The sequence below is a fragment of the Poromitra crassiceps genome, assembly GCF_964638095.1.
Source record: "Poromitra crassiceps genome assembly, chromosome: 1".
In the NCBI taxonomy this organism is placed as follows: Eukaryota; Metazoa; Chordata; class Actinopteri; order Beryciformes; family Melamphaidae; genus Poromitra; species Poromitra crassiceps.
In genome coordinates, this window is record NC_139623.1 from 46,951,388 (window position 1) to 46,976,166 (window position 24,779).

Sequence of the window (24,779 nt, forward strand, 5' to 3'; positions counted from 1 at the left end):
ATGGCTGTCAGATGGGGAAGGGTTGCTGCTGTGTGGAGGATCTTTTTGAGGAGGCCTCGGGCTCTGGGAGGTGTGGGGCTGCGCCGTGGCGTCGGCCCGGCTGTTTGGGGCTCTCTGGTCGGAACCGGGGCTGTTTGTTTGTACCAGTATCATGCGAGCAGCAGCCGACAGCTGACCACAGCCGTCCATGCCGAGGAGCTGAATGTAAGTCACGTTAAATGTCGAATAACTTCAGACATACGCGGTGTCCGCACGTAGCGTACATACAACAAGTATTGACATGTTGAATAGAGTGTTGCTTTTGCTCGGCGTAGCGTCTTAAAGTTAACGTTACTTACTTCTCTAATCAACCCGGACATTGACACTTGTTCTGACAGGTCTCTTGTTTGTTTTGCTATTAATCTTTGTTTTTGTTGTGAAATTGGCTCTACATTATTCTTACTGCCTTAAAGGTATTAAAACGCTTTGACGGTGGAAAGAGCAACGTGTGAACTGCTGGTGTACAAAGTAGCAGCTTCTCATTCGTTAGTACGTATGTTATTCCTCAGCTAAAGGGCGTGAACATGTAGCAAGAGTTTCTGTCAACAATTAACGCCCACACTCTCGCCCCCTCCCCTCTCTCCCCTCTCCGGTGCTGTTTCAGGAGCCTGCAGCGCCCCAGCTGTCTGCCAGGAGGATTCGCTTCAACCAGTTTGCCTCCATGGTCTATGAAGACGAGCCTTACATGACCCCCAGGGACTTCCTGTTCTCTGTCATGCTGGAGAGTGTTGACCGTAAGCAACACCGGTGTCCGTCTGCTTTCTCTTCCCAGAGACGCGTGTGGTGGGCCTGTATGTAGAGACAGAAGTCTGTCAGATGCCACATCAGAACCTGTAGTAATATTCAAGGCTATATAGAAAAGACCCGCCTCTTTTTCTGGAAATCTATATAATCTGACAGCCAAACTGCCATTGACAGATAGAGTGGGGGTGCATACACTTCTCCCAAACTTATTTGAGATGACGCGGTTTACAGCCAAGCATGACATCACTATTCCACATAGCCATTTTAGGCGTTTAGCAGTTTGCTCCAGTGTGTCCTAAGCCCCCCAATCATGATCCGCGGTAAAACAGCTGTGCTCACGCTTTGCTGCTGTTTTCTGTGGGGAGAGCGGTGCCTCCCAACTATGTGTCAGCGCTACCCTCGAGTGGCTTTTAAACATGAAGTCTGGATCATGTCTGGCTAGCCAGAACAGGATATTTTCCAGTTTTACCTTTTTAAACATGAGGGGTCTTTGTTTAGAAACAACTGGATATGAGCCGTTTTTTCTGCCAGCGGGGGGGGGGGGGGGGGGGGGGGGGGTTGCATGTATGCGGTGCGGTAGCATGTATCAATAACAAGAAATGTGATAGGAAACAGCTTTAGCAAATTTGTAACCAAACTCCATTCAAAAACATGCCGTTTTAACAGATGGTCCATTCCTGGCATTGTGCCAAAAATGAGCGCAGTCAAAATAGTGGTCGCACCTTCGTCAATCACTGTGGGTGATTTATTTTACAAGTGGCATTCAAGTCATATCTGACTAGTTTTAAATTTATTTCTCCCCACAAAAGTTAGGCTAGGCCTATGTCTCGATATAGGCTGTCAGTCAGTCAGCTCCTCTCTGCAGTGTGGACGCACAGTCACACAACACTGCCTCCCTCAAATGGCTGGCTCACACAATAGACTTGGCTGCATCCAACTCGAGAAAACTTCTCAGAAGAGACTAAGGCCTTGGCCACACTGATCCGTCAGAAAATGGACAGAACAGATAGACGGATAGATTTATGTCCGTTGCATGTACAAGTAACCTACTTGTACAGCAGGTGGTGGTAAGCACCTTGAAGGTGCCAGCGACCCGCCTATAAACCGAGAGAAGAAGAAAGCTGGCGTCAGCTAGCTGTTAGCTCTGTGCGCTACGTTACTTATGTGGCAATAAAATGCCACCGAATGACCAGATTAGATGGTGAAATCAGACGGTGACACTGACTATCACGTTGTACAACAGCGGGATGGTGTACACAGCATTAATTATAGCCTCCTTCACTGCCTCGGCCGCCATCTTCTTTGAAAAGTTGAAACAAATCTCGGAACGCCTCCTCTCGAGACCTCGACTCTGATTGGCTAAACGGACAGTGACTATCCGACTATCCGACCATCCGATACGTCCATCCAGAAAAAGTTCATCCCTCTTCAACTTTCTGTCCATCAAAACGTATGCAAATTTTCTGGATACGTACGCTTCTGAGTGCTCCACGGACAGTCGGACAGCTGTCATTGAAAATGAATGGAAGTGAACAGAGAAATGAAAGCACACGGACAGACACCACGGATCAGTGTGGCCAAGGCCTAACGTTAGCGACAAATCTGGAGACTTTTTCTGACATGGGAATGATGGGATTATTACCAGCAAGCAGCAGTAAAAGCAGGCAATGACGATAGCTGGGTAAGTCCCGCTAGCATCGATGCTAAGTTAGCAAAGTAGCCTACAGCAAGAGCGCAGCTGAAGCTAATTAATATGGACGTTAACATCCATATAATATATAGCCATGTACTTGCGCGATGACATCATGTATTGGCGATGTCAAAGGGTGGCGATTGCCGATCTGACTGAGGTCAAGATTGCGCAACTCTAGTAGGCTATCATCTCTCTTGTTGCATTTTTAAACTGGCAGATGGGGGATTCAACTTTTAGTTGTTTACTCACCTAAATTGGCTCTCTTCCAAATAATCCAGCCACGTAACTAACGCTACGTCCATTCATGAAAATAATGATGGGACATTAATGGTTTGTAAAGTGCCACCACGCGCCCACCCCACTCACATACCAGCTAGATGATCTGGATCATGAGCTGCCAGAGTTAAACAGCACCCGCTTTTGTGCTAATGCGGATCCTACACCGGGGACCGTGATGAATATGATACCGACTCGCGGGAGTGCGTGTAGGCCGGCTAATTGTTGTTTAACATGCAGGCCAACCGGCTAGGAGTGGGTTATAATACGGATTCCACTGCATGTTAAGTGGCTTTGGTGTCGCATGCTAAACACCTAGTAGCTCAGAGCTCTGGCTGGACCGAGGCATGGAGGTGCAGATCCCTTATGCCACTGTTAAACATGAGCCACGATTGCGTGGAAGCGGGTCTTATACCGGTGGTCGAGGTAGATAAGATACGGAGTCGCGGGAGTGCGCATAGGCCGGCTAATTGTTGTTTAACATGCAGGCCAACCGGCTAGGTGCAGGTTATAATACGGATTCCACTGCATGTTAAGAAGTGGCTTTAGTAGCCTTGTACTTATACAGAGTTTAGAATTGGATATGAGCATGCAGTAGCCAAAGTCAAGTAAAGGGGGCGACGTGGGTGAATTTGCAAATGAGGAGGGCTGCAACATCCTGGATGAGTTGTCCGCTCAGTGTAAAAATGCTGCTTATTCTTTCTGAGTTCGTAGCTGAGAAAGTTGTGACAATTTTGTGCATTTTCTTTTTTCCTCGTAGGAAAGCTGCATAAGAAGGTTTTAACCAAAGAGGTGTGTGTTTACATTGTCATCATCACTCAATCAGCACATGTGGAGCTCTCTGGTAAATTTGCGCTGATTGTGCCGTGATCTGTTTCTCATGTGTTTCTTTGTAGGAGGTTAATAAGATGTTAACCGCTGCCTCAAAAGCACAGGCTGGCAATGAGATGTTCAGAAACTTTGGAGACAGTGGTAAGTCATCGGTCTGTCAACAGAAGAGTGCTGATGGTAAAGACACGATGGATATAGGCTGGTTCATTTTAATGTTCAATCACTGTTTATTTTGTCCCTAAAATACATTTGAGTTACCTAATATTGTTTTGTTCCTTGCAGGTTTGATATCCTACACAGAGTATCTGTTCCTGCTGACTATCCTGACCAGTAAGTTATAGATTCCTTTGCATGTGCTACTATGTTGTATCTAATTTACATAATTTTTCATTGAAAGTGTGCCATGCCCATGTTTATTTATGTATATTATAGAGTTGACTTGCTAGTGCTTTTTCTATGGTCTGTCAAAACATTGCATATCTCAAAGATATAATAGTGCAGGGCTTTTCAAAGTGTGGCAGAGTGAGAACATGTAGACAGTCGTGCCCCCCCTCCCTATATATATATATATCACCTCACAGTTTGAAAACCACTGATATATAGCGGCATCTGTTTGTTTTGGCTGAACTGGCAATTGCATGAGTTTTTTCTGTTCTTTCATTTTCTCAACATTGTTTTCCAGTCAGTGTTGAGAAATGTTACTGAATCTCACTAATCGAACATCTTTAGCATCTTGAAATTCTGTACGCACAGACAGAACTGAGATAACGGCCGCATTGCTATTTCAGAGCCGCGCACAGGATTTCATATAGCTTTCAAAATGCTTGATGTTGATGGCAATGAGCATGTCGACAAGAAGGAGTTTCTCAAGGTAAGACCTTTGAGCATTCTATTATTACCGTAATATGATTAAATTAAATGCTTTTTAATATTTAACCACTGTAGTCGTGGGAGTATTCTATATTGCACAGAAAGAATTGTGTTGGTTTTTGCTCGAGTGTCTATGCGCACGCTTAAATGACAAAATATTGCCACCTTTAATGCTGCCTGAAGTTCTGATGCGACAACAGTTGTAAGTATGAAACCGTGGTACCAGCACCATATGAAATCATGGTACCAGCACCATATGAAAGGTGAGGTACCAGCACCATATGAAAGGTGAGGGAGAGTTGGACTGCTAGCTGCTCAAGTATGTATTTCATTTGCTGTGTGTTTGCATCTCTGCAGCCTGAGTCACTCCCTCAGCCCATTTATGTAAACCCATTTGAGTGTTTTGTATTGGCTCCAGCCAGACGAACAAGAGGGGACATCTGTGTGCTTCTGTTGAGGCTAGTTTGTCCGAACTAGACTGCATGTTGGCATATAGAGAGCCAAAGTGGAACGTCACTTCCTGCTTCAGCACTGTACCAGAGATTTTCATCCGCCATTTATTTTCCCATAGACATTTCGTAAAATGCTTATAAAAATTGTTTTACTTGTTCAAACCAAACAGTTCAGCTATATTTAGAAACAAAAGAGATCGCATAACATTTCACTTGGACCAAAACGTAAAAAAATGCGGGTTTAAAGAAAATATGTATTTTGTTTTTGTTTTGGACTGAGTGAAATGTTCTATGGTCTCTCCCGATTCTAAATATAGCTGAACCGTTTGGTTTGACCAAGTAAAAATATTTGTATAAGCATTTTACTTGAAAGAAGAGCCGATGCACACCCTCACAAACGTATAAGCATTTTACGAATGTCTATGGGAAAATAAATGGCGGATGAAAATCTCTGGTGCAGTGCTGAAGCAGGAAGTGACCTTCCACTTTGGCTCTCTATAGGGGTGTAACAACACACGTATTACTGAACCGTTGAGGTCCGAGGCTTTAGGTTCAATACGCATGAATACAAACCAAACAAATCTTTCACTGCTGAACAGTGCAAGTCTTCTACAAGCATATCATGTTGAGCTAAAACCGAGCCGAAAGAGAAAAAGATGTACGGTAATTAAAAAAAAAACATTGTCGTAAATGTAAATGCAATTTTAAAGCAGGCTGTGAAAATAATAAGATAAATAAATAAGTAAAATAAATAAAGATACATTAAAAAATTCAAATCAAGGAAATTTCTCCGGCATTTCTACTTTTTTGTTTTAGCAAACAAAACCATACCGAACCAAAACATGGATTTTGTGAAGCGTTACACCCCTAGTTCAAGTGGAACTGCATGAACTACTCTTTGCTCCAGTTTTAGTCTGTTTTGTGTCCGTTTATAGCTCAGAGCAGAATTATCTCTGGATTGATCAGTGATGCGATTCTCCCATTTCTTTTGACATTTCTTGTGATTTTTCAGATGTCAGCATTACTATATTATGTGAACGACAACATTTGAAATACATTCAATGTTGAAAATAATTGGGGCTTTGTCTTGTTAAATTGAAACAAAATAATTGTTTAATATTTGTTCTTTTTTGCTACTGAAGCTCAAGAAAATAATTGGAAAAAGAAAAGACAGGGTTCCTAAGGACAACACGGAGGTGCGTAATCACATTTATGAGCTTGTAACATTATATCCTCTTAGGCATATTATAAAATGGTAGTCCTTTTGAAATGTCACTAGGGTAATGCATAGCCCTCACAGGGTTTTATGGTGACACATGATCATGTTTCCTATTCCCTGCATGCTGGGACTTGGAAATGACAGAGGCAGACAGTGTTGAAAGTCAATGTGATTGTTCCAGAGGCCAGCCGAGGAGGGGGATGGTGTTAACACCACACTGCAGGCCTTCTTTTTTGGGAAGAATGGAGAAAGCAAGTTGCAGTATAATGACTTCCGCAAGTAAGTAACTCTCCTTGATTCTAGAGTTTGGATTTGAAGGAAATGCCAAATTATACTGTACATCTAGTGCAGGGGTTCCCAACCTTTTTTTTTTGCTTGTGACCCCACATTGATGTCACAAAAATCTAGGGACCCCAGATGCAGGACGCCACCCCGATGACATAAAAAAAAAATCAGATGACATCAGTCACTGATGACAGGCTCGAGCGAGATCAGTGATTACATACATTCTGACTTTAATCTCAGATTTCTGAATCCCGCCCCCCCCCTCATAATTCTGGTTTTATTCTCAGCATTCTGACTTTAAACTCAGAATGCTGACTTAAACTCTGAACTCAAATAATGTTTTCACATGTGGCCCTAATCCTCTTTTTTTAATAACCTCCTGTTCTGAAAAAATGAAGCCAATGCGGAAATTGCATTCTTTCTAATGGCCAGCAAGGGGCGACTCCAATGGCTCCAAAAATAAGTCACTTCCTGCTTTCTCCCTGTACCAGCGCTGCGTGATTTCTAACCCCACATAGGATAAGCAATAACCACGCCCTGTGGCGCCGGGATTGGCCAGGAGCAGCACTGGAGGGCACGCAGCCCAGCGATTTCATGAACCAACTGAATAGCTCTTGAGAACGGACAGCGATTTCGAGAGCGGACATTGAAAGTATTGAATTATGGTCACCTACCTTCCTTACCATAGTAATAATAATAATAATAAGTATAATAATTGTAATCTACACAATCTACAAAAACATGCAATAATATAAACGGTGTTGTGTTCACGTTCATAGCTCATATAATATAATGTATCATATCGTTAATTTCAAGCTCAATTCTTACCCAGAGAAAAGGTACAGCACTGAAAATGTAACAAGCAATAGTTTTTTTTTAAACATCTTTATTTTAAAAGATGAAAAACCCCAGGTGCTTTAGTCCCAAGCTTCAATGCTCCTGGCCAATCCCGGCGCCACAGGGCGTGGTTATTGCTTATCCTATGTGGGGTTAGAAATCACGCACCAGGGCTGCAGAAAATATGAATGGCGGTGGACGGAGAATAAGGTTACTTTTTTGATCCCATTTGAATTGTGCCCCGGGGTGCCAACGCTAATTTTGTCAATTTAAAACATAACTTTGCATGTCAAGAAAGTCACAGTTTGTCGTCAAACTGAAACGTAGGGGTTACTTTCGTATAAAAACTACATAGCTCGTGGAAGCTTGTGGCATATCGCCGGTCTTCAGCTTTGCCGGTAGAGAAAGTGACGTCACTTAAGGTCCTTGCACACAGAGTCCGAATTGTTCGCTGCGTCTTTTTAATCCGTTATCCGGGAAAAAAACGTCACGCACAGATAACTTGCCCACTGAGTCCGATGCGTTAATTATCCAATATTCGTTGCGAAGATTCGCAACGAAAAGAAAACTACCGCGATCCTATTGATCCACAACTGGCAGTGTGTAGTGTGGCTCTCTGTCTCTCTCCCCCCCCCCCCCCCCCCTTCCCCATACACACACACACACACACACACACACACACCGCGTCCCGCATTCCAAGCTGGTCTGCAATCACCCGGCACATTCTGTCTTTTAATTCCGAATCTCTGTATTCCTGCTTTGTCATAAAATGCTTTGTGCTGGGAGACGAACTGAATTAACTTCTCAGATGCCATTTTTCATTGTGAATAGCAACACTACTGCAGCTCTGGGTGGTCAAACACCTGTCAAAACGATTTCATGGATGCGGAAAAACGCAGAAAATCGAACCTCGTCCGAAAACTTATATGACGGATGTAATTGTCGGACTCGGTGTGTCAATGATGATTGACACAAATGAGGTCGTATTTTTATTTTTTTCGTGCGTCAATTTCGGACGAAAAAACGGACTCTATGTGCAAGGACCTTTAGGCGACAGTCTATGTACCGTAAATTCCGGACTATAAGCCGCACCTTTTTTCCCGTTTTTTGGCCTTTTTTGGCCCCTGCGGCTTATATAACGGTGCGGCTTATCTATGGATTTTTTCAAAAAAAAAAAAAAAAAAACTCTTTTTTAGCACTCTTTCTAACTATAAATCCTATATAACTATAATAAGTTTTAATTTCCTCTCTTGCCCTCTTTTCACCACACTGTATGACACTGTATGACACTGTGTGCACTGTAAAAAACAACACAGGTGGTGTTGTGTTATGTTGTTTTGTTGAAATGTTAATAAATGGGAGCTTCCTCAAACAGCCATCTCTTTCCCGACAATCCCCTCTGTGCATGAACCCTTACATATGGTAATTAAACATTAAAACACAATAAAAAAAAAAAACAACAACATTAAAACACCCGCGGCTTATAGTCCGGTGCGGCTTATATAAGAAAAAAATAGTCAACTTTGCAGGTGCGGCTTATACACCGGTGCGGCTTATAGTCCGGAATTTACGGTAGTCTTTCTGATTTATAACTTCTAGTGCAACAGTTTGGCGACAAACTGCGACTCTCTTGACATGCAAAGTGACGTTTTAAATTGACAAAATTAGCATTGGAACCCCGTGGCACAATTCAAACGGGATAAAAAAAGTAACCTTAGCCGTTTCACACTGGTGCGGATATTCGCGCGAATATTCGGCACGGAGATTTGCAACAAAATGTTTTAATGAGTTGCAATCGAACCTTGCACACCAAAGCGGAACATTCGTGCGGGGGTTTATTTTTCCGGACGGACTTTGACTTCCGCGGATTTTCGGATGCGGCAAGATACGTTTGACCAATGAAATCCTTTATTTACAACTGACGTCACATTGTAGTATGGAGCTGCGCTGCTGTTTGGCATGGTGATGATTTAATTTGTGTTCATAGCCTACTGTAACGTTACAGGCTATCTATAGCCTTCCTAGCGTGAACGTCCCCCCCAGTTTCCTCGTTTGTTTACAAACACTGATCCCTCATATATCGTGATTTTTTTAAAAGCAAAAGACGGTAAACAAAATAAATTACATGAAAATGCTCACCTCAAACACACTGCCAGTCGTTGTTCAGGGTCGATAGGTTTGCGGTAGTTTGTGTGTTTCCTCATTATGTGAGGGGCTATCATCCCCAACAGAGCCTCAAATTGCTCAACTCCCATTCTGAAATACTGCCTGAAGCGACTGTGATACAGGCGCAGCTCCTGGACCAGCTGATGAAACTCGCCATGTTCTGTGCGCCTCTCTCAAATTGGGTGAACCCAGAACCTTATTTTCCTCTTTCTCGTTTGTTTTCTCAGCAAAATGAGGAGCAGGTCATCATCACTGCTACTACTACTGCTTGACTCCATTGTGGTCTCTGCTCACTGTTTTTCCGCAGACGGAAAATGAACGTGGGAATGCGAATAATTCGCACCCGGACCTGTGTGTATAGTTTGCAATGCGGAAAATCCGTACGAAATTTCGCATCGCATTTCGCGACGCATTCCGCACCGCATCTGTGTGAAACGGCCTTATTCTCCGTCCACTTTGGAAATGTGTGTGCGTCGTGCAGTCTGACTGAGAGAGTTATCAGTTGTTATGGAACACGATGCACTGACCAAGGTCTCAGCAAAAGGAGAAGTCCTCTGCCATGGGTGAATCTATATGTGTGAGATGTCATGTCATGGTAACTCATAGCATAATTATGCGTATGCAATTATTAGCTTATTGATTAGGAAATTACCATGGAACTTATATTTTCTCATTTTCTCCAACAGTATATATTTGTATACGTCACGGTGGCTACGTATATATTTGTATACGCTGTCACGGTGGCTACGTATATATTTGTATACGCTGTCACGGTGGCTACGTATATATTTGTAGACGCTGTCACGGTGGCTACGTATATATTTGTAGACGCTGTCACGGTGGCTACGTATATATTTGTAGACGCTGTCACGGTGGCTACGTATATATTTGTAGACGCTGTCACGGTGGCTACGTATATATTTGTATACGCTGTCACGGTGGCTACGTATATATTTGTAGACGCTGTCACGGTGGCTACGTATATATTTGTAGACGCTGACGCTCTCTGGTTGCGTAGAACGGGAAGTGTTCACACATTTAAGCGCCTGTCTTGTTAATGGTTGTCTGTGAGCTTCTGTAAAGCCTGCTAGTTCTCATTATAAACATTCTCTGTGTGATAACCGTAATTAACCTTGATCCGCGTCAAAAGCTACGCCGTGTGAAGTCCTAGAATTTGAGGGAATTGTGCCTGGAAAGGGAGGGGCAATATATTGATATCATATCGTTATCGTGATCTGGTTTTCTTTCCTGCTTTTAAAGGCTGCGTTACAGTAAAGTGAAGGCATTTTCTGAACAAACTGTTCTAGCTGTTCTATTATTTCAAGATTCAATACTTTAATGCCATGTCAACAGAGTTGATTGGAATTTGTTTTAGTGCAGCTCTAAAAAACAGACATAACAAATCACAGATTCAGACACAGAAGAGAATAAAAAAAGTGGAAAAAAACTACATAAAATATGAGAGAGGCTGAAATAGATAAATAAAGTGCACAGTATTACAAGCAGCATTTGTTCATAAAAGCAGTTTCGAGCTGCCTATAAAGTGCAATTCAAGTTCAATTCAAGCCTTAGGATTTAAGGTGCGATTTAAGGTGCGAATGCAAAGAGGGTCAGAGTTCAGGAGGCGAACCGCCTCGGGATAAGTGCTGTTCCTGAGACGGGAGGTCCTGCACCTCAGAGACTGAAGCCTCCTACCTGAGGGCATGAGTTTAAAGAGAGAGCTAGCAGGGTGGGAGGGGTCGGCGATCACCCTCTGCATCTTGCGTGTGGCATAGATGGAGGAAACGGATGGAAGGTCGTGGCCGGTGATTTTGGACGCTATGCGTACCACCCTTTCCAACCGTTTCCTCTCAAGGGCGGTAGTGTTGCCGTACCACACTGTGACTGAGAAGGTGAGGACACACTCCACAGTGGCTCTGTAGAAGTGAGCCATCGCCTCCCCAGACACACCAAACTTCCTGAGCTGCCTCAGAAAGTGAAGCCTCTGGTGGGCTTTGCTCACAATGTTACTAGTGTTGACTTCCCATTTCAGGGAGCGGCATATGGTGGTGCCCAGAAATTTCAAACTGTCGACGGGCTGGTCGCAAATGACCAGAGAGGGGGGCACTGAGCCGCTTTTGCGGAAATCAAAAATAATTTCCTTGGTCTTTGCCTTTACCCACTTAGTAAGTATATCCACATTACTGATGATTATTTATGAAAAATCTCATAAATATTTTTGTGAAAGCACCAATAGTCATCCCTACAATATTGTTGCAGTATCGATATCAAGGTATTTGGTAAAAAAAGAATTGTGATATTTGCTTTTGTCTGTATCGCCCAGCCCTATATCTCACATGTGGCTTTGCCTTACAACTGAACATTTAGCCCACTTGTAGATAATACAGATGTGTTTTATATCCTAAAAATCTAGGTTAAAAATACCGAGATATGATTCAATAATATTGCCCAGCTCTATGCCAGAGGAAGTGGGCTGTAGCTCACCCAGATAAACAAATGGATGTGGTGCAGAAGGTTGTTAGTTCAATCCCTGCATCAGACTCTGGCTTCACAAATGTTCTCACCTGTTATAAATTATGTGTAAATCATTTACAATTAATTTACAAGGCTTTCTGCATCCCCTAATCTAAAGTGTAAACCATTCATCACACATAAATGTGTTACATACAAGGGGGTAGCTCTGTCTGTCAAAACTGAAGCCAATGCGGAAGTGCACAAGATGCCAGCAGTGATACATCTTTATCATCAGTAGTTTGAACACTGATATCAATAGAGCGCTACAGGAATGAGTCCGGAAATCTACTTCCGAGTTCGTAAGAGGAAAAGTCTATGGGGTTTTAGAATGGGGATTTCACTTAAATGCATAAAATAAGGTCTGTGGTTAACAAAAGTTTATGGGAACGCCAATTTGGGTTCAGCAGGATAATCTTCACAAACGTGACTAACTTTGATGACTTTTGCAATGTAAATGTGTTTTTTCAAAACGCAATTTTTAGAAAATGCTTCAAAAGGCATAAAAGTGATTAACATTTGTGAAGATTATCCTACTGAACCCAAATTTGCACTCCCATAAACTTTTGACCACAGCCCACCCCCTAGCTCCACGTAGTGGTGGTGGAGCGGGAATCGAACTGGCCACCGCGTCTCTATGTGGTCGAAAACTCCATCGCACCACCAGCTTCCCTTTGCTCTCACAGCTCTTCTCTGTGCGCTTTTCTCGCTTTCCTCTGGCTGTCGCTCTTCAAAACTGACTGAGGCTCGCCTCGAACCCACGACCTCAAAACTGATTTGAGACTTGAACCCCCAGCCTCAATACTGCTGGACAGCAATCCAACTCTCTGAGCCACTGGGTCGCACTTCTTAAGACCGATTTTCTCAGGGCTTTTCAGTCTTTCGTCTGGGTGTCCCACTTTGAAAACTCTACTGACTGAGGCTGTCAAACTCTGTTGAGCCACTGGGTCTCAGGAGGTCAAGTCATTTCTGTCAGAGCTTTTCAGTTTTCAGTCTTCACTTGAGAAGTTCTTCAAAGTCCACGGTTTCACAGGCTAAAACCAAAAACCTCATCAAATCGTGGTGTGGCCATAGGTGTAATTTACAATGGGGACATGTACCCAGCACTTTTCAACACAAAGTGATGTCCTTGTATACTCAGATGTCAAATATGGTCTGACAGAGAAGTCTGGAAAAGTATGTAATTTTGAAATGGAAAATGTGTAGGAACCTTGAGGGTTGCTATTGCTCCTGAAAATGAAAAAACAAACAAACAAGCAAAAAGCTTAACTTTATATATTGCTGCCTTCAAAGTGCTCTGTGAAGCAAAGCCTGGATGCACTGGCGTAAGGATCGGCGGTGCGGTGCAGAGCTGTCAAGGGCCCATGAAGAGCGAGTCTCGCTTTGGGGAGACGTAACATACTTACGGTTTCTGCTGCAGTCCAACTCCAAATAAACTTCCATGCTGTATTATGCAGTCCTCATGTAGCTTACTAGGCTAACAAATGCTATAGCTTTAAGTTTAGTTGACTGGATTCAGTGGATTGGTGTCATCATATGGGAAAATACAAACGCGTGCTCTTTCCAACCTTCAGCGGAGTCTCCTGTGAGGTTCTGGTGACATCATTGACCATATATGGAGTTGGAGCAAGAGAGGAGGAATATCCCTTCACGTAGCGTAGCCGGCCCTTTTGTTTACCCTTCGGGGGTCCTGACACACCATACGGACGGCTAACAATCTGCCTGACGAAAAAATAATGAGTGAGTCCATATTTTCTATAACAATATAATTGCACCGGGGCCCATGGCAATGATGTTACGCCACTGCCTGGATGGGTTGTGTCACTGAGATGCGAACATTCAAACTGTTGGATACCACTTGTTACGTTTAACGAATCCACTCGTGGATTTTCAGTAAAGCGTCTGTGTGCTGCAGGTTCATGGAGGACCTACAGGCGGAGGTCCAGGAGATGGAGTTCCTGCAGTTCTCTAAGGGGATGGACACCATGCGCAGGGAAGACTTTGCCGAGTGGCTGCTGCACTACACCAACGAGGAAGACAATGAGGCCTACTGGGAAAACATGAGGAAGAGGATCCCCCCTGGTCAGGTACACAGAACGGAGTGTGCTATTGGACTTGAAGACGGGCAAAACCAATTAATGATGTATTCGACTTGATCTAAGCAGTATATTTACAAGTCAGTGTTGTGCACCTTGGTGGCTCTCTAAGTTGACGTGTGTCTTGTGGCATTGTCAGTTGGAATCCATATTTCAGACTGTGTCACATGTCCTCCACCTAGGGATGCACGATGATATTGGCATCAGCCAATAAGGCTTTCAAATAAAATATCTGCATCAGTCCGAAACGAACATTTCTGCCGATATGACAGGCAGAAAAAATGACACTTTAATTATGCCCAAATGATCGATGCTTGAGCTAAGTTGAAGTCGGGCGGCTTTAGCTCAGGAGGTAGAGCGGGTCGGCCAATGACGCAAGGGTTGGCGGTTCGATCCCCGCTCCCTCCCAGCTGCTGTCGCTGTGTCCTTGGGCAAGACACTTAACCCTCCTTGCTCCCGATGGTGTGTAGGCACCCTGCGTGGCAGCCTGCCGCCATCGGTGTATGAATGGGTGAATGTAGACTACCTACTGATTGTAAAGCGCTTTGGATAAAAGCGCTATATAAATGCAGGCCATTTACCAAGTCGTTTTCTTATTTTGCCCAGTGAATGTGTACATTTTTGAAAAGCATTGTATTTATGTCTGCATCTGCCAGTAGGCCATCACAATAATAATAGGCATAATAATGTGTTAATTCCACTACAGGAGAGCCTTTATGTTCTCTGAGATTCGGTGTGGAAAAATGTGCGCATATATCACTATCGGCCAAAAGAGTTGGAAAATATCAGCCAAAGATCCAATATTGTGCATCAGCTGAAACAAAAATCATAAGAGTGACACATTCTCTCTCGTAGAGCATCACATTTGACGAGTTCAAAGCCTTCTGCCTCTTCACCAACAATCTGGAGGATTTTGCCTTTTCTGTGAAAATGATCAGTGAGTCCAACCGTCCCATCGGAATGGGTGAGGCTTCTCTTAACCACATTCATGTTGGCTAGACAGGATGAAAACATTTGGCTAGTCCGCTCAACACAATGTACATGCTCAGACTCTCTCCTTCTGCTACATGCAGCCCAGTTTAAGCGAGCTGTGAGGATCGCCACAGGCCACGATCTGTCCGAGAACGTGCTGGACACTGTGTTTAAAATCTTCGACCTGGATGGAGACAGCTGCCTGAGCCACAAGGAGTTCCTGGGCGTGATGGAAGACAGAGTACGGCGAGGTCTGAAGGTGAGGCCATCCGTGTTGGAAGAGCTTGATATTGTGTTTTTGTTGTAGTAGAAGTGTATCTTACGCTGCCAAACATGTCCATCCTAACAAGACATTTAATCTACTATTGAGTCGTGTGTATGTATGTATGCATGTGTGTGTGTGTGTATATATATATATATATATATATATTTATATACATACACATATATATTTATATGTGTATGTATATACACACATATATATATATATATATATATACATATATATACTGTATACATATATATGTGTGTATATATGTGTATATATATACACACATACACAAAAGTCACGGTTCGGTACGTACCTCGGTTTTGGGGTCACGGTTCGGTGCGAATACGGTACAACGGAGAGAAAAAGCAACAAATCCCAAATTCTTTTTTTTTTTCTTTTCATTTTTGAATTTTTCTTAACACGTTCACTGCCATTGATGTGTTGATACGTCAAAAAAAATCCAACGGTTGACTGCCAATGACGTGTTGATACGTCAAAAAAAAAAAAAAAAAAAATTGACGGTGGGACGTTGATCTAACCCTTTTACATCTCTTATATAAATATTGGAGCCACCGAACGTGTACAACCCATTCCACCGACCCACTAAGTGGCGACCAAGCAAAAAGCAGTGTGAGGAAGCCATTCTCATGAAAATGGATTGGCGAAAACGCTTTCGCTTTCGCGCTTGGGAGCTGGTGGTGGGGGATTGCAAATTTGCATAATAGATTATGGGTGCAACACACTTTGAAACACCTTTGAAACACCAGCAGAAAGGAATCACAAGCAGCTTCATTCCAGCTGAGCTCACAACCGAAAACGAACAAGCCTCATTCTCATACTGTAGGCGAAAACGCTTTCGCGCTGGTGCACACGGGCGCACAACGGTGGGGGGTTCCAAAAATAGACTGGGTGCAAAACACACTTTGAAACACGCAGCATAAAGCCTAGAATCGCACAAAGCTTCATCAAAGCTCTCAACCGAAAACCCAAGAAACGAGCAGCCCCATCCAGACTCGCCGACGAGGGGGCCGCCAGGGAGGGAGGCTGCTCGAACTCGCAGCGGCAGCAGCGGCAGCAGCGGCAGCAGCAGCAGCAGCAGCAGCAGCAGCAGCAGCAGCAGCAGCAGAAAACTCGCTTGTGACAAACGCTGCTGAAAGCCACCAGAGACACGCCCACGGAGGGAGGAGTTTGAAGGAGAGGGGGTTCAGAACTATATTGTTTAGATGTCTGATGTCTCACTGATGCCAAAAATAAATGGTTAAAGTGACTGTTCTGCCTGTTTGATTGAATTTCACAAAACTGCGATTATCTCAGCTTTCAGTCTCAGACGCTGAAACCATGCTGTACTCAACGGCTAATATCTACATAACTACTAACTCTACAAACTAACTCTTTTAGACAGAGAAAGCACACATTCTATTAGTTCTTTTGAGATATTTTGTGTTCACAAAATCTTAGCAGAAAAGAATCCTCGGCTCTTGAAAGATGAGCCAGAATCCTAAAAAAAAACCTCTGGCAGAAGCTACCTACAGTTTAAAAAAAAACGGCTGGCAGTGAATGTGTTAAGACTGTGTTTTGCTTTTTACGCTCATTTTACCATCAGAAATAGTGTCTAATAAGTGGGAATTAATACATTTAATTTAATAAGATCTAGGCAATCCACACAAAAAGGTTTTACTCTAGAGCAGCGATTTTCAAAGTGTGAGGTGCACTTCCCTCTCAGATGTCTGTATTCCAGCTGTTTGACAGGGCAAAGGCATTTCCCCCCACTTTAAATCGTTATTGTACACACGTTTGTAAACAGAGTGCATGTGGAGTAGCCTTACTCCCACCCACCCCTCCCCCACTGTAGTTGTCAGACAGCGGGGTGGGTTTCACTTTCCAAAGTAAGTAGGCTAACGTTAGTGGATGCGAGTTTTGTTTACCATAATGATTACGTTCGGTCATCATAATGGATGATCCCCTCTTCCTCACCGCATCTTGCTTGTCATCTCACGCGATGTAATTTGCTTGTTTACAAGTTAACAGCTTTGTCAGTGTTATGTAACGTTTAGCCGCAACGCACAACTATAAAGGATTGCGCATCGCGGCTATGTAACATTACATTAGCAAGCTTACCTCAATGGCTTGATGTTGGCAGAATTTGCAAAACAGCTTATCGCCTGAGTCATAAAAGTCATTAGGATACTGCTCTGCACTCGCTCTTTTGACGGCGGTAAAGGGGGAGCAGCTGGACGCTTCAATGTTTTTGTGGTTTTGTGAAGTAGCATGGAAGCTACGGCTTGTAAACACGCTGGAGCGACCCCTGGTAATGTTTCCTCTCCACAAAACGTTCCATTCAGTGAACGCGGATTTCTATGGCCCTTGTGTTGTTTTGGTGTCTTCTTCTGTGGCGTTTATGGCATTCAAACAGCATTTAGGTGCTTTACTAAAACCTTCTGGATTCAATGTATTCGTCGTGTCGTTTCACGCACCGAACCGTGACGCCCATACCATGAATTCACTGGACGACTACACGTACCGCGACACCCCTAGTGTATACACACATTTGAAATATTTATTTATGTCCACATAAATACAAGTATGCAAAGGACATAAACAGTAATAGTGCAGTCAAATGCTGGGAGTCAGTCAGTTACATGAGTGCCCAGACGGCAACCACAATAATGCATACACATAAGAAACACACAGTATATACAGTTATACTGTAATGCAAGATAGTGGTCAGTATCCACTTCATGGGTACAAAAAGCAGCGCCGCCTCCATATTGAGCGGCTGCCGATAATAGTAGATATTGAACAATATCTCGCTAACTGCTCGGCCCTTCTCTTTGGGAGACCAGCCATCTGAAGGCCTCTCACAACCAGCTTATGGACATGACCTAGGCTACCAAATATGAAAACTAGAAGTTTACACCTGTAGCCCAGCTGTGAAATGGTCTGTTCTAGCTGTTGTTATTTCATCATCTTGGTTAGAAAGGCCTCCTCTAGGCTGTGGTCAAAGGTACAGCCAACCTCTAGAACAAACACCTCTCCACGATTTTCATTGAAAACAACAACATGAGTGTTAGCTGGAATATTCGAGAACACATCTGAATCGTCACTACACAGACTGAACATGCACGGCTTCACAATAGAATGTTTAAAAAGCGGCATTGAAGACCCGAAAATAGAAGATATCTTTTGATATCAGATCCACTAATCTGTCATGCCTACATATGTAAAGCCCTTTGTATGCATGGCAACCATTTAAGATGTGAGCCATGGTTTCAGTTATCTGTTCATCACCATGATGTATACAGTGAGGAGCACGACTGTCAGGAAGCCAGATGGAAAGATTGAGCTTGGTTGGTAAAACCTGCAGTCTTGCTTTTAGAGTGAAGATGATAATGCTCTCATCCAGAGCGACACTTTTAAACACTGCATGAGAAGCAGAGTGATCTGCAGGGAGACATGCAAGTTTCCCTTGGAGTTTTAACTCAGTGCAGTGTCGTTGTTGTCTTTGTTGTTGCGCCCTCATGAGGTGACCTCGGGCATTCGTTAGAGGGAGTTGATGATCTACTTCACAGATATTCACAGTTTATCTCACAGAGATACTGGGGTCAGATATAACCTCTTCAGAGACATTCACTGTGTGTGTGTGTGTGTGTGTGTGTATATATATATATATATATATATATAATATAATATATAATTTATAATATATATATAATAATCACTTGCTTCCAATGCAATTTACATATCTTCTTCCATATCCATATATCTGCTGTCTGTAGTATCATCATGTCACTTCAAGAGAATTCTTTCAACAGGTTGTTTTGCCATGGAAATGTGAAATTATCGTACTTACGGTATTTTAGGAATAAGATTTGAAGACTCAATTAAATTACTTGTTAAGACATTTGCAGTGTATGCCGCTATCTGTACAGTAAATACACTCCTTAATTCTTATCACTTTGGATGTTAAACGACATGACTATGAGGTTGATTTTTTTAAGTGAATTTCAGCCATATCAGGTTTTAAAAACAATTTTTTTATACAGACCACTTCCATTCCAGTGTGCCAACATTTGGACAGACAGTCCAAAATCCTAAGCACAGGTACTTTTCTGAGCGGTACACTTTTAAGATTGCTCTCTGATTAGGACGTCTGGGGAGTGTAGCGGTAGATTCCCTGCCTATCAACACGAGGGTCACGCCCCGTGTTACCTCCGGCTTGGTCGGGCGTCCATGCAGTTGGCTGTGTCTGCGGGTGGGAAGCCAGATTGAGGGCATGTGTCCTGGTCCAGGAACTGGTGGGAATAGCGTGATCCTCCCACATGCTATGTCCTGCTGGTGAAGCTCCCTGCTGTCAGGTGAAAAAAAGCAGCTGGCAACTGTGCATGTGTCGGAGGAAGTGCTAGTCTATGGCTCTCCCCAGACCGGCAGAGGGTGGAGCAGCAGGGGGAAATTGGCCAATACAATTAGGGAGAAAATGGGGGGAAATCAGAGTGGGGGGGGGGATTGCTCTCTGATTAGACTTCCCACCTGTGGTGCTGTCCTCCCTCAGGTGCAGCCTCAGTGCTGTGGGACATGATACATGCTGTGCTGTCCTCCCTCAGGTGCAGCCTCAGTGCTGTGGGACATGATACATGCTGTGCTGTCCTCCCTCAGGTGCAGCCTCAGTGCTGTGGGACATGATAAATGCTGTGCTGTCCTCCCTCAGGTGTGGGACATGATAAATGCTGTGCTGTCCTCCCTCAGGTGCAGCCTCAGCACGGCATCTCCGGCTACTGGAAGTGTGTGAAGCGGGAGACCCTGAAGGGAGCTCAAGAGGCCCTGCGGGACAGCGGCAGCCCCTTGTGAGGCAGCGTGGGGTTTGGGGATGCCGGCAGCTTGGTATTCAATTATCAATTGGGGTCATATGATTTCCGCAATGCAGAAAATCTGGAATCACGAAATTTGGTAATAAAAATGGAATACACTGTAAAACGTGGAATTTTACAGAATTTTCCATAATTTGGCTGAAATTGATCAAAGTAGGCCTAACCATCAAAATCAAAAGTAGGCTTAATTATTGTAGTAACCTAAATGATTTCATAATTGGAAAATAGAGAAGTAATTCCGTTTTCGATCAGGGTGTTGGTTTTGTGTGGGACCCTTACGTCACCTCACAACTTTGTTTTCAGTCGGAGAAACATGTTGAAGTCTGAGTCACGTCATAAAAAAAAATGTAAAAAAGGAATTTGGAAAAAATTTAACTGATTTCATATGGGCCTACAAATGCAAGCAGAAGATTTACATTATACGTTTGTTTACAGATCAACATGTGTAGTGGCCTGTAGAAACCCTTCACATGTCGCTGCTTCACATAGTTGAAATGTTGAAAGTTTGAGAGTTGAGTTTTTCTGGTATTTTGAGAGATTTGTTTACTTTAGTCTCCGTAGTACATCATGGTGAATAATTATTTTCATAAAACAAAATGTAAAGTATTTATTTTTATGGTTTTGGTGGAATGCCACTGTAGAAATATGTTGTGGAATGTTTAAAAAAAAAATCTCACTTTTTACTTTTAAGACACATAAGACTAAAATACTCATAACTTTTGATCTGAGCGCTATCGCAGTCATTCCAAAAGTTATATATAGGGGTGTTTCTAATTTATGGAAAGTCAAAAAATTTAAATGTCAAATTCCCACCATGTGAAGGGTTTTTTGCAGAGCACCACACATTTGTGGGATTAGGATGTTGTGCTGAAATATAATGGTATGGGTTTTTGTGTTTACATATATTGTTTAGAGCTGAACATTGCTTGGTGTGGTGTGCTGGCCTTTGTGTTTGATCAAGTCATGCATTTTATATTAAGAATGGCTCATCACTTTCTGCTTCAGTTTGCACTATGCACACTTTTTGTTACTCACATGCAGTGCGTTGACAAAACTGGTTTAACTGTGGTATGGGGCAGAGATTTGTGGAGAATTGCAATATCTGTGTATATAGAACACTGCAGGAATGAGTCCTTAAGTATACTTCGTCAGGGGATAAGTGATTGGGGTTTTAGAATGGGGATTTCAGTTAAATGCATAAAATAAGGTATGTGGTTAACAGTTTATGGGAGCGCAAATTTGGGTTCAGCAGGATAATCTTCACAAACGTGACTAACTTGACTTGTTTTGGAAGGTAAGTAATTACGTTAAGATTTTTAGAAAATGCTTCAAAAGGCAAATAATTAACATTCGTGAAGATTATCCTGCTGATCCCAAATCCGTGCTCCCATACACTTTTGACCACAGACCTTAAAGGAACACTCCGCCCATTTTCAACCAGCTTTGTATCATTAGAACATCAGTAGTATATCAGAAAACTGTAAACGGTTTTGAAGTCTGTCATTTAATTTGACAGTTATTGAGTGTTAAAGTGTGGACCAGTGACATCACTGGTCCACACTAACTCAAATTAATAACTGATTAACTCAAATCAACTCTCAATAACTGTCAAACTATTCATCATTCATCTAGTTTGACAGTTATTGAGAGTTGATTTGAGTTAATGAGTTATTAATTTGAGTTAGTGTGTTAAAGTGTGGACCAGTGATGTCACTGGTCCACACTTTAACACTCAATAACTGTCAAATTAAATGACCGACTTCAAAACCGTTTACAGTTTTCTGATATACTACTGATGTTCTAATGATACAAAGCTGGTTGAAAATGGGCGGAGTGTTCCTTTAATGGATGCATTGAAGTGAAATCCCCATTCTAAAACCCCATAGACTTTTCTCCTGACGAACCAAAATGGCGGCGATTTCTGGTTAAGCCTACAAAAAAACATCATCCCTGCGGTACTCTATATAGCATGGCTGCAAGTTGTTTGGAGTTCATGATTTTTTGGAATAAATTTTTTTACAAACCTATTTTGTGTGTAACATGCTTTTGGAGTTGAAATAATCAATATTCCATTCTGTTACAGCAAAATAAAGACAGCCATAACTACAATAACTATTCTGTAATTTATTATAGAGTTGACCTATTAAGATCACATGAGTATGTGGGTTAACCATTGAAGATTGTGGTGCTAATTATCTTACCATATATAGAATTCAAAAAGTAAATATTAGACAAAAACAAGCTTACTTCTGTGATAGATGAAGAAATTAGTGACCGATGCCAAGGTTATCAGTGAATACAGCATACACCGCTACAATACAATAAAATTACATAGAGTATGAAGCCATCTTTGGTCTTCTTATCACTTACTATAAACAAATACATATAAATTTGTATTGTATCAAAAATAGAAATTACATAGCCATTGAAAGTAAATTCACATTTTTGACATACAATATTATGTAATAAAGGAGCATACCTAAGGAGACGTGTTGATTACATTTTTCAAACCCTGGCTTTAAGGACCTAATGGTTTTGCCATATTTTGGACATTCATTTGTTTTTTTTAGTTCGAATAATTGTATGATTCTGTCACACCATGTACTATCAATATAGGTGTCATTCATTTGTAGAGCACAGTATGCAACTTATATTATAGAAACACAAATGAAACAAAAACAGATTGTCATTCTTAAAAACACACCTGTGCTTTCCATCCTGGGCTTTTAAAACAAGGCCTTGTGAAAAGCCTCTTGTTGCATTGGACAAAGGAGAGAGACTTCTGACTGCATGACTCACGAATGGCTCTTAATGTACCAGCCAACACTTCGGAAAGTGAGCCAAGCCCTAACAGACAGACATGGGTCTCTCTCTCTTCAAAAGTCAGTCTTGTGTCTTTTTGAAAACGGGTGTTTCTGTAGCTGTCCTTTTAGGTTGGTGGTTATCCTGGGCTCTCACTGCAGCTCAGGCACACTGGACCTCTGGGTGAGAGATGAGGGAAGTGCTTTCAAAGTGTTGTTTGATCCACTGTGGACAAAGAAGACAGAAATATAAGGATTACTTGCACTTTTCTTTTTACATTACAAAAACAGTATGGGCTACTGAGACTGAAGCTATAAAATACTCCCTCCCCACAACTGAACGATGATCAAACATGTTTCTAAGGTCAAGTGGGTTATTTAGGTCATAATTGCGATTGATAATTAGATGCTCATCTCCATCATGTGCTATGTCACACATGGGCAAAATACGGCTCGCGGGCGCCACCTGTGTGGGATTGTTCAGTCTCTGGTTGATTTGATTTTGTTTATACTGTGATTTTGTTATTTATGATGACTGAATAAAATTACATATTACATATTACATATTCATTTAAAATGAGTTATTCCTCTAAACCTGGCTTCAAATGCACCAAATTGTTCGCGCTGGCGCCGTTCGGCCCTCAGCAAAACCTGGTAGCGAGGACATTTTTTGTGGCCCTCTCTATCATCAAAGTTACCCATCCATGGCTTACGGCATGACAATATTTGTTCGGCCCCCGGCAACAATCTGGGTTTCTCATGTGGCCCCCCATGAAAAATAATTGCCCAGCCCTGTGCTATGTACTCTCTGTGCTCTCTCTGGGGCCAACATGTCCACAAATAAAAACCATACAACACTTTGTTGTGTGACAACGACAATTCACCACCACTGGTTAATTGAGGTTCTGGAGCATACAGGATGTGGTCTAAATCAAAGAGTCAACTACAACAGAATGATGCATTTGGTACATTGTTAGGATAGTTTTAAATTATTGACTCATGTCATGAAAATCCTACTTTATACGACGATGTGAGGCTGATGAAAAGAAAATAAGGGTGTGCGTTATGCCAGCCAAGTCTAGTGGCAGCAACAGTTGGTTTTTAAGTCAATTTAATTTTACTTAATTGTTTTGTATACCGTACTGTTAATAGTTTTATGTGTGGCTTATAACTTCTCTTTTACTGTAATGTGGATCAGGAGCCTTCCGTTCTCTTTTACCGGCCGAACCGCATGCCTTATTGTAGCTATGCCATAACTGACTTTTGCCCCGCCCTCCCCACTACATGGATTGTTGCTGGTCTGTGTACATTACATTTTTGAAACTCAAAGCCGCTCTCCTTCCCCCATTTTTTTTGCCAATACCTGAGCTCCAAATCGTCGCCAATAGAGCAACTATTAGAGGTCTCACTTCACTTGATGCCACAACAACAGGCCCAATCTTTGTTTTCTGAGTTTGATGATGAGAGGGTTGATCATGTTGTGCACAAATCCTGACTAACCTGTCCAAAAACAGGAAATCAGGAATGATGTGTTTTGGGTGGATTTTCACATTACAGGGGAGCAACAGCCAATTTTGCTCAATTAAATAGTGCGAAGGCTATGTATGTACTGTTTCACTGCAATCCAAGTATTGTTTGTGTTCATGTGAACGGTAAACGCGTATTGGAGAAGAAAAGTATGCACTACGTGGGAGCTTTAAATTACAATGTTATCACTTTGCCCCCCCCCCCCCACCACCACCACCACCACACACACACACACACACACACACACACACACAAAGCACCTGACAACCATATGAGCTAATATCATCAGAGATCATGTTTGTTTATGTCACTCAAGGATATAAG

At 42.5% G+C, this 24,779-nt stretch overlaps 2 protein-coding genes across 3 annotated transcripts in view; one reads left to right on the forward strand and one right to left on the reverse strand.

The window, feature by feature from the left end:
• micu2 (mitochondrial calcium uptake 2) lies at window positions 1-22,995 on the forward strand (the record flags this gene model as incomplete). Its single annotated transcript, XM_083645872.1, has 12 exons — window positions 1-204; window positions 644-773; window positions 3,513-3,544; window positions 3,649-3,724; window positions 3,866-3,913; window positions 4,372-4,454; window positions 6,048-6,101; window positions 6,306-6,403; window positions 13,839-14,010; window positions 14,875-14,983; window positions 15,093-15,250; window positions 20,006-22,995. 12 exons carry the CDS (start codon window positions 1-3, stop codon window positions 20,105-20,107), a joined length of 1,266 nt encoding a protein of 421 aa, XP_083501998.1. The 3' UTR covers window positions 20,108-22,995.
• The window catches only part of LOC310782427 (interferon regulatory factor 2-binding protein 1-like), an 8,547-nt gene continuing 4,739 nt past the window's right edge, over window positions 20,972-24,779 (reverse strand). For both annotated transcript variants that reach the window (XM_083643087.1, XM_083643086.1), the window contains exon 2: window positions 20,972-23,154. The gene's annotated coding sequence lies outside the window, so the exon portion shown is untranslated. The remainder of the gene's footprint in view (window positions 23,155-24,779) is intronic.